The 10,084-nt window shown below is 35.1% G+C and overlaps 2 protein-coding genes across 2 annotated transcripts; one reads left to right on the top strand and one right to left on the bottom strand.

The window, feature by feature from the left end:
• The first annotated feature begins 1,415 nt into the window (after positions 1 to 1,415).
• Positions 1,416 to 5,761, top strand: LOC114177781 (UDP-N-acetylglucosamine--N-acetylmuramyl-(pentapeptide) pyrophosphoryl-undecaprenol N-acetylglucosamine transferase). The gene is made up of 4 exons (XM_028063301.1): positions 1,416 to 2,416; positions 3,711 to 3,819; positions 4,013 to 4,148; positions 5,135 to 5,761. The coding sequence occupies exons 1-4, from the start codon at positions 1,545 to 1,547 to the stop codon at positions 5,278 to 5,280; spliced, it is 1,263 nt and encodes a 420-aa protein (XP_027919102.1). The 5' UTR covers positions 1,416 to 1,544; the 3' UTR covers positions 5,281 to 5,761.
• Positions 5,762 to 5,906: 145 nt separating this feature from the next.
• On the bottom strand, positions 5,907 to 9,429 carry LOC114177782. The gene is made up of 5 exons (XM_028063304.1): positions 8,705 to 9,429; positions 7,594 to 7,743; positions 6,853 to 6,951; positions 6,624 to 6,770; positions 5,907 to 6,348 (listed from the first exon to the last, which is right to left on the bottom strand). Exons 1-5 carry the CDS (start codon positions 9,305 to 9,307, stop codon positions 6,214 to 6,216), a joined length of 1,134 nt encoding a protein of 377 aa, XP_027919105.1. The 5' UTR covers positions 9,308 to 9,429; the 3' UTR covers positions 5,907 to 6,213.
• Between the last annotated feature and the right edge of the window lie 655 nt (positions 9,430 to 10,084).

Genomic DNA, 10,084 nt, shown 5'->3' on the forward strand with positions numbered 1-10,084 from the left:
ATGGGATAAAAATAATAATAATATTGTACTATAAAAGTAAAATTCACTACTAAATAGATAAAAAAATTACCTTTTATCTTCAAAAATCAAACTGAACAAATGAAAAATGAAAGTAGAATAATAAAAATAATGAATATGTATTCAACTTTTGTTTTTTCAGAAGTTACAGAAAATATACCAAAGAGTCAAAAACGAACACAGACAATAAATAACTTAAAAGAAATGAAAATAAAAATTAAAAAAATATATTAATAGTTTTATTACTTTTTATATTTAATTTATTTTCCTATTTAATAATATTAAGCTGCGTGCTTTATAAAAAAATAAAATTCTATCTATTTTAATTTGTATACATTTCTATTATAATAATCAGAATTTGGAAATTTTGAAAGTAAAAGCACTATCCCATGATGATTTGCCCCTCAGGAATAAAAATAAATATTTTTATTAAATATGCATTACTAGATATTCCTATAGTTGGAACACGTATTATAAAAATAATTATTTCAAAAATTTATTACTATTATAGTGATTTTTTATTTTTGTATTAAATTATTACTATATTTTTAAAATAAAGTTTTCAAGATCCTTATTTGATAAAGTTGTCAAAATAATTTTTTTAATAATATATCTTTGTTATATATAATTTATATTTTATATCAATTTTTAAAAAATTATCTTTTAACTTTTTATTCTAATTTAATCAAGAAAACGTTTATATTGATAGGTAGTGTTTTTTTAGGTGGTCTCTTAAATCAAGTAACTAAAATAAAATTATCAGTGAAAAATGTTAATTAAAAAATTGTTTTGAAATTTATTTATATTTATATTTTTATTTACATTTAAAGTTATTATTAAAGAAATTATATTTATTATATAACTCCCATCCTTCACTCGATGTCATGACTTAATGTGAATCATTAATTAATGTACCACTATTTTTTATTTCGAAAGAATCAATGATCCATACTAAATCATCATGTCAAAAAATTAAAAAATAAAAGTCAAAGTATAATTTTTCATAAATTAATTTATATTTTTAATGCTAATATTGGTTTGAATCATACTTTAAAATTAAAATAATTTTATGCACCGACAATTCCTTTTAATTAGTTTATATATGACAGAAAGCATAACTACAACATCTTCCTAAACATGTAACTAATATTAGTTTCGTCCCCAACCCATGTGATTGCTAAGCCTTATAATGTTATACCACTACCTTATAACTAATTTTATTAATTTATAACCAATAATTTAATTTATTTTTTAATTCAATATTATATTATTGTTTAGAGAAAATAACGTTTTCCTAATTATAAAAAATGTAACAATATTCTAATTATAGTGCTACACCTTATAAGTCATAATTATACTATTCTATTCTTTACTCCATAATGATACAGAAATGTAAGAACTTAGACTACAACCATGTAAATAATGACAAGGTAGTTGAAACCTTTTCTTAAAAAAAAAAGGTAGTTGAAAGTTTCCTAGTAGAATGGAGGTAGTGCCATCTTCAACTTGATCAAGCACATGCGTCAATGGCTGCCACCACCACTGTTTCCTTCTCCTTCTTCTCCACACCCTCTCGCAGCTTCCAATTCCAAACACCACCATCACTCCACCGCACAAGGCTTTCTATCTCATGCCACTCTTCATCACCACCCTCCAACCACCCTCTCCGCGTGGCCTTCGCCGGCGGCGGCACCGGCAGCAACATCTACCCGGCGGTGGCAATCGCGGAGGAGCTCAAATCCCTGAACCCCACGTGCCAGTTTCTCTTCCTCGGCACCCCCAACAGCGTGGAAAGCGCCGCAATCTCCTCCTCAGGCTACGACTTCGCCTCTGTCCCCGCACCACCCGACACCAACCCTTTCTTCTTCCCTCACCGTTTCTTCAACTCTCTTCTCCAATGCCTCAGCCACCTCCGAGGCTTCCAACCCCACGTGCTCGTCAGCACCGGCGGCTACGTCTCTTTCCCCGCCTGCCTCGCCGCCAAGCTCCGAGGCACCGACGTTGTCATCCACGAGCCCAACTCCGTCCCTGGCTTCTCCAACACGCTCCTCTCCCCCCTCGCCGACGCCATATTCGTTGCTTTCAACTCCACCCTCGACAGTTTTCCCAGGAACAAGTGTTTCGTGTGTGGCAACCCCGTTAGGTTCTCTATCAGGAATCTTGTCTCCAAGGAAACCGCCACCTGTCATTTTTTTCCGGGTTTGGATTGTGGAGGCAGGGTTTTGTTGGTGCTTGCTGGCTCCTATGGCGCCAATTCAGTTAACATTGCGATGCTGAATTTGTACTATCAGATGCTGAGACGGGATAGTGGTTTGTGTATTATATGGCAAACTGGGGTTGAAGCCTTCGATGAAATGGATAGCCTTGTCAAGAGTCATCCACGCTTGTATATGACACCGTGAGTGCTTCTCAAAACTCGTAACTGCGTTTGCCTTTTCTGTAAGACTACTGCATGGAACTATTTTTCAAAAGGGAGATTGATTTGTGATTCTAGATTGCATTGGATAGTTTATTTTTCTTCTGATAGAGCATAGTAGCATTATCTGATCATGCAACAGACCCTGTTTAGTTGCAATATGGGTAGAATTTATCAAATTGCTCACTTGCTCCTTTCACTTTGATGACATTCTCAACAATCTTGGAGTATGATAAACCTGTTAGTGAGGTCCACTGGTTTCATGAATCAGTAAAGATAAAACCTTTAAAGATATTTATCATGAAATCTAACAACTTTCCCGATTATCCTTTTTGGACTAGCAACCATGTTGTAATTTACTGTGTTAACCAAATTTATGTCATCTTTGTCTCGATCACTACTTCACCTACATCGTCTCATATAGTACATTTGTTTCATAACTTATCATTCTTCTGTCATTACACATCTATCTTGGAGTTCAATAAAACTGGTCTTTAGACTGAGTGAGTACTTTACTAACCTTCGTAAACAAACTCGGAAAATATTCTATCACACTGATCGATCAACATTGTATTACTACAAGAGCAAAGAAAGAAATGAAAGGAGAGACCAATTCCTGCCAAACTGACTTAATTGTAACAGCTGCAGTTAATAAGTAGTTAAATACAATGCAGAGTAAAACTATCTTCTGCAGATAGAAAGTAATCGTGATTAGCCAATTCCATTGTGATAATATCGAACGTGATCGACATATTGTATACCAATTCAGCAAAAATTGGCTATTAAACTTTTCCAAAGTGATATCTTTACATGGAATTGTTATTGTAAGTGTTGTCACTCTAGCTGCGGAAATACAGGAAGAAAGGTTATTTTTTGGACTTGATGATGTGAAAATGGTTTCTTTGTTTGAATACTTGACAAAACCCAAACCCACTTCATGATCAAAAAGTCCAATCAATTATCGTTAGTGCGTTTCCTGGCGTGAGACCACTCTGCTCAGTGCATAGTGCTTTTTGAAATTGGCATGAATGAGATTTCTGTTTTAACGTGTTTATGTAGGACCGGTTCAATATAATGGATACTTTATCTAGGATTTCTGTTATTAGGATCCACATTTTACAAAGTACCAATGAAAACCACTTAAAATTAGTCGTAATCATGGACATCATTTTCAAATGAAAAGTAATCACTGTTTTTTTCTGCATTCTTTTATATCTCACTTGCAACTGAGGTTTGGTTTAGTGATAACTTATCTGACATATCTCCTTTTATGAAGATTCATGCAATGTATGGATTTGGCATATGCAGCAGCAGACTTGATTGTTTCTAGAGCTGGTGCAATGACTTGCTATGAAATATTGGCAACTGGAAAACCATCAATCCTGGTAGTTAAATTTTGTTTTTACTCGTTTGTTTTATTCATTCCGATTCTTACTTAAACATGAATGTAATAATAGTTCAGCTGCATTGTGCTGAACAATTATATTGTGTGTAAAGCATCTACTTTTCCTTTTAAGTTGGATCTGCAGCTCATAACAAAGGAAAACGATGACATTTTTGTTGAATTATTATTTGCAGATACCTTCTCCATATTTCTCTGAGGGGAATCAGTTCAGAAATGCGTCCTTGATGGCAGATTTAGCTGGTGTGACTGTTATAACTGAGGATGAGCTAGATTCGAGTACACTCGCCATTGCAATTGAAAAGATTTTAAGTATGTAACCTTCATCTTCAAAATGTGTCTTGAAAATTTTCAGGTTTGAAAATCATTCCACAATTTTTCATGAAGCTTTAATAAAAAAAAAAAATCACGAAATCAGATCCCTGTCATGTCCCTTAGTAAATCCTTGGGAAATCAGAGATAAAGATGCATTTACATTACTAATATAGAAGATCTCAACCCCAAGTTTGGAGTGCAAACAGAAGAGAATTAAAAGGTTAAACTGGTAGTATTTGTTGGTATCTTCAATAACGACCTGTTACATTGCTCAGTGTTGAGCATAGTCAAGGATAAACAAGCTTATTCCTTAAGTCTTGTACTAATGTCCAAAAACAACAATACAATGGTAATAATCTTGTGAGACTTGTGCATAGAAAAATTCTTGTTCTATAACTATATTTCAAGTAATGATGGCTCTATGTCGTAAACTTCTAAATTGTAGACTCTGGACATAGTGTAACTGGCTACCAGAATTGAAACTTGAAGTTTGGGAAAGGGTTAAAGTCTCAAAGAGTAAATAATAATTTACCATCTTTTATCTTTCAGAGCAAGTTCAAGTATTCTTTGCCCCCAAGTCCCAACCTTCTGTCTCACCGTTTCTGTAAAGTGAAAAACCTAACAATCTTCTGACATTCCTTGTTTCTTACTCCAAATTTTAGTAACCTAAAAAGCTGCACTAGTATTTTCATTTTTTGTTGTCTGTCCTTTTTCCCTCCACTTTCAGATCTGCATTATAGGTAGCAATGACTACTATAGTACACCCTTAATTTTGAAATTAGAAATTCTCCCATTAATGTAATCTGTCACTGATCAACACTTTGACTGCTTGCTGTTGTATGAATTCACCATGTTTGTTGTATTTTCAAAATTCAAAACTTGTCTGTTTGAGTTAAACAAAATGCATGTCTTTTTCTTTCTTTCTTTTTTCTCTTGCCATATTTCTTGATTTGGATTTTGGGCATTGAAAATATGCATGATAGGGGACCAGAAGAAGATGGAAGACATGTCCGAGAGGGCTCTGAAAGCTGCAAACCCCAATGCCTCAGCTGAGATTGCAAAGCACATTCTATCTCTTGTAAATGAATCAACCACAAAGAAAAAAGATGGCTACAGAGTAGAATCTTAGCATGGCGATGGAAATTGAAATAAATTCATGCTTACATTACAACTGTAAGTTTGTCTTGTGGGCCAATAACACCGATGGAAATTCCAACTCCAAGAAGAAGTATTCCACTGTTCTTGCAACGTGATAGCATAGTGTTAGGAATGTGATATTTATAAAGCTAACAAGTTTGTGAGCTCACACATCACTGGCACTTTGGCGAGTAAGAGACCAAGCATGGAGGCTTTAATTGCTCGTGCAGGGTTGTGATCTGATGTGGGAGTGGTCCATTTTTTCTTGTTTTATTTATTTGATTTTGTGAACCGTGATTCATGGAGTGGTCTATTTTTGGTGGTTCACATGGAGACATCCTTGTCACTAAGAAAAGTGTTAGAGTTTTCATGATGCCCTTGTCCTTGATGCTGAATAATGTAATGCAACGTAACATTCAACACTCCAAGGTTCTCAAAACTCTGAGAAGAAAATTAAACAAATCTTTTCATAACATTTGTGGCTCACCTCTATGCATTTTTTTTTTCTTTTTCATGCTAACAATGTTAATGTCTTTTGGTTATTTAGGGGTGGAGAATGCATGGCTATTATTTCATACAAAGTAAGAAAAAAAAAAACACACTTGAGGACAAACATTCAAGATAGAAACATCCTAATTTGTAACAGACACAACTCCATTAAAAACCAAAAGAAAAGTGCATTTAGGCAAGGCCACTCTTGCCTCTAATATGCAAAGGTCTCAACTCTCAACCCAATTAAAAAACCTTTACTCAATAACATATAATTGCCGCCTCCTCACAGAGGATAAGATATGCTTAAGTTTTGAAAGATGAAATGATAAATGACAGCAAAGAATGAAAATTCTTGCTTGTATTGGATATGAAAAACTATACACAAATCTATAGATGGATGCTTTCCGAAAAAAACAGTAGGATTGTGTGTCACTCAATGTCGTGCTGCAACTTGCTGCTTACATACTGGGCAGAAGTTTTTCTGTGAAACCCATTGTTTTATACACTGAAAGTGATAACTGTGTTCACAATTTAGCCTCCCCAGCTCATCACCTGCTTCATACTCCTCCTGAACAAGAATGCACACTCTCAATGTCAAAAATTTCATGTTATCAACTAATCACAAATCATTGTTGGTGTGATCAATAAAATGGTTATTATAAAAGAAAACAACTTTGTCATACATGACAATTTGTTGTGATTGGACAACAGTAAAATATTCAATCCATTACTCAATCATCTAAACAAACTTAAAAAGATATCGATTTTGCATACAATACCCAGAAGAAAAACAACGTCAGAAACTCCTATAATCAGAAATTTAATTCAATTTGGCAAACTTACCTGACAAATGCTGCACTCTTTATCTATTTGATGCTTTGATGTATCATCCCAAAATTGAAGTCTGGCTTTCCTTATGTTCCGTCCCATCTCATCTTCCTTAAGTCCAGTGTTCACATGACCAATTCTCTCACCAAGCTCAAGCAATTGCTATCAAACACAAACAGCATGTATTGATCAACATAAAACAATGTCTACAGATAATATATTAATAGCTTGAAAAATAACTAACCTCATATGACATGTTATCAACATCAAGTCTCCAGTCTCTAAATTGATCATGTGAATTTAGTTGTCCACCCATTAGTAGACTCCCTTGAAGCATCATTATCTTCAAATTGCAAGCAAAAATCAAGATATGCAACAAGCAAAAATCTATGCAAAGACATGATTGGATATAACACAAGGCTCTTATATACGTGCATTCTTTATAAAATAATAGTTTAATTTGAGTGATACACACTAAAACAAGTGTCACAAATGCAAGTGTAATCATTTATCGTTTAATTTGAGTGAGAAAGAGACTAACATAACACCATTTACAATACACAACACACAGCAGTTTTTCACCATCTCACTGTACTCGAAATGATCGTGCAGCCTAACACAAAAAATACCATCAGATTCTAAGTCCCCAGATTAAATACAAGAGAACTTCAATCTTGGCAACAAAAACAACTAGTTTATTTATTTACAGTTAAAAGCATGACACATTCACTTCAACGTAAGTCAAAATTCAGGTTCATAACTTTGCAGCCAGCCAGGACATGTAAGTACTATCCACAGAGCAAACAATTTGAATAATAATCCCATATTTAAACACGCTGTTATTGAAAAAGAGAGGATGAATCACGATTTTTATATAAGAACAAATCAGATATTTGGTATGAAACACATTCAATCATACTAAACAAGCACTTATGATTAGTGATGAGAAAGATAGGGAAAAGGGTATATGTATATTAGAGGCAACCTCAGCAAAACCATCAGAGGAAGGATCTCTAACATGTCGATAGTATGTTGCAGTTCCATAAGAGTCAGAGGCAGAGCGTGGCGTGAAAATGTCAGAATCAGTGTCCAGAAAAGTAAAGGTTTCTGTGCGCCTTCCCACATACGATGATCGCTGCCAATATATTTAATAATGAGGCAATGTTCGTTAGTTCGAAATCACGTCAAGACTTTGTGAAACAAAAATTATGACAAAACAGAACACAAACGAAAATCCCAACTAATCATTCACGTGTCTATCTAAACGCATAAATTACGGATCGCTGTTTCCCACTTAACACCAATCCAATAATCAACAACTCCTCCTTCTTCCATCTGTAACTTAACCACCACGCGTTCTCAAAGGGTACCAATACCTATTTATAACCAAAATAATTATTTGCAAAAACAACAAGCCATTTTGTTGGTTGCGAATAATCATTATTTCTTGTTATCTCCGCATGAAAAATGAAACGAAAGAAACATTAATGGATTAATAAAAGGGTCAAAGGATAGTTTCATATAATTTCATCATTTTTAAAAGCTTTAAATGAGTTAGTTTGTACTATAAAGAATTGCTTTAATATTGAAGGAATAAAAGTGTAGATAAGATGATCAGAGATCACATGCACTGCAAAAAGAAAACAAAAAACAGCCCTACATGAAACGATCAAAGACTTCAGACCCATACACCAAATACTTTTTTATACTTTCTCTTGGGTATATTTCATGGGAATTTAAACATAGCAAAAAAAAGTGGCACGGGGTTTCGAAGGGCTGGTAGAAAGATGTTCATCAATGCACAAACCAAAGATTTTTTTTTTTTTCTACTTTCTTGCTATTATTTGATTGATAAACAGAATCTAAAGAAATTACCAATCAAGAAAGGAATTGTTAATGCTTGCAAAAGATCATTTTGTTGGGGTTAAAAACGGAAAAATAAACATTAATGCAGGTTGTTCATAGAAAGCAACCATTGTTCTGAGTTGAAGAGCAACAACAAGAAGGGGCAGATGAAAGAAAAGGCTAAAGTTTTCAACAGATTTAGGCACCAAATCACTGGAAAAAAAGATCAGACATTGCAGAAATGAGAATACCTCCCTATGAGTAATCTTATCCACATCAATTTTCCCTCTTGCAGATACATTCTTCCGGGCCACAACACAATCAACAGAGGCAGCAGTATCTGCTGAGAACCCAATGCCAGGGCCACACCAAACATCTTGAAAATCCACACACCCAGGATTGGAACCTTCCAGAACCCCGCCATGGAAAGTCTTGTTCTTGCCACCGCCGGTGGTTCTCTTGTGCTTCTTCTTTCTTGTTTTCTTTCCCTGCCAATCGGCGGAGGAGCGAATCACCGCCGGCACCGACACCTGCTGTGACGCGCCGGCGGTGCACCCCAACCCTCTGAAGGTTGCTGCGGAAAAGTTGCTTTTTTTCTTGCTTTGAGCAGTGGCATTGATGATGGGGGTGTCATTATTGGAGGAGGAAGTGTTGTTGGAGAAAGTGGAGAGGAGCAGGGAGGATATGGTGGACTTGCCCCTAGTTGATTGGATTATGGAAGGGATTTGAGGGTTTGGATCTGATTCTGGAATGGGGTGGTGGTGTTGATGGTTGAATTGGCTTCTGGGTCTTCTCCATTTGATGTGTTCTGCCACTGTAGGTGGTGTTGTTGTTCTGTTTGTGACAACAGGCATGGTTCAGAGAGAGATAGAGAGAGAGAGAGAGAATAGAATGAGACTTGAAGGGATTGTGTGAGGAATGTGTTTTGAATGATTATTATTTATTGGTTTGAAATAATGAATTTTAATTTGTGGGGTGCCCTTTTCTTCTTGGGTTGTTAGGTGGGCTATGCCTTGTCTTGCTGCAATTGTGGGCATATGCTATATTGTTCAATCACTAGCCTCAACCCTCATGCCACACACTGGAATCTGTGACTTGCTTTTGTTTCTTTTTGTGCTTTTCAAGCTAAACTGATGCTACTTATCAAAAGAAAAGTTCAAAATCCTTTCCTCTCTCTCACTCCATTTGGAGTCTAGTGTGGCCTCAATAATGGAAAAAAATGTTACTTATCAGATTACCATGCTTTGATTTAATCAAATATCAAATATCTTTCATACCACCACAGAAAGTCAGACTAGTCTACAGTGCTGACACAAAAGTTAAACTTATTCTATCAATAAATAAGTTTTCAAATTCAAAAACTATTAATATACTGTCACCATTAAAAAGGTTCCCACTCCCCAACACAAAAACCACCAGGTCCAAAACCATAGGTGTGTATTGGGATTATTTATAGCATGCTTTCATATAGAAATGTAGGTATTTTCTGATGATGATCATGTGAAGAGCCTTGAATTTTGACTCAAGGAATGTCTTCCTTGTAAAGCTTCCTAGCTGTGTAAGTTCATGCAGATCTTTGTATAGTTTCAGTTCTCAAGGTCAAATACATGGTCAGAAAAAGTGTTTGTTAG

The sequence above is a fragment of the Vigna unguiculata genome, chromosome 3 (assembly GCF_004118075.2).
Source record: "Vigna unguiculata cultivar IT97K-499-35 chromosome 3, ASM411807v1, whole genome shotgun sequence".
NCBI classification, from domain to species: domain Eukaryota; kingdom Viridiplantae; phylum Streptophyta; class Magnoliopsida; order Fabales; family Fabaceae; genus Vigna; species Vigna unguiculata.

What these genes read in the sequence shown, in the direction of transcription:
- LOC114177782 (XM_028063304.1), bottom strand. Translation starts at nt 9,307, where the DNA reads ATGCCTGTTGTCACAAACAGAACAACAACACCACCTACAGTGGCAGAA. An exon ending in CCTCTGATGGTTTTGCTGAG is followed by an intron (nt 6,952 to 7,593) that starts GTTGCCTCTAAT and finishes TGCAATTTGAAG; the next exon opens with ATAATGATGCTTCAAGGGAG. An exon ending in TTGATAACATGTCATATGAG is followed by an intron (nt 6,771 to 6,852) that starts GTTAGTTATTTT and finishes TGTGTTTGATAG; the next exon opens with CAATTGCTTGAGCTTGGTGA.
- LOC114177781 (XM_028063301.1), top strand. Translation starts at nt 1,545, where the DNA reads ATGGCTGCCACCACCACTGTTTCCTTCTCCTTCTTCTCCACACCCTCT. An exon ending in CCACGCTTGTATATGACACC is followed by an intron (nt 2,417 to 3,710) that starts GTGAGTGCTTCT and finishes CCTTTTATGAAG; the next exon opens with ATTCATGCAATGTATGGATT. An exon ending in CTGGAAAACCATCAATCCTG is followed by an intron (nt 3,820 to 4,012) that starts GTAGTTAAATTT and finishes TATTATTTGCAG; the next exon opens with ATACCTTCTCCATATTTCTC.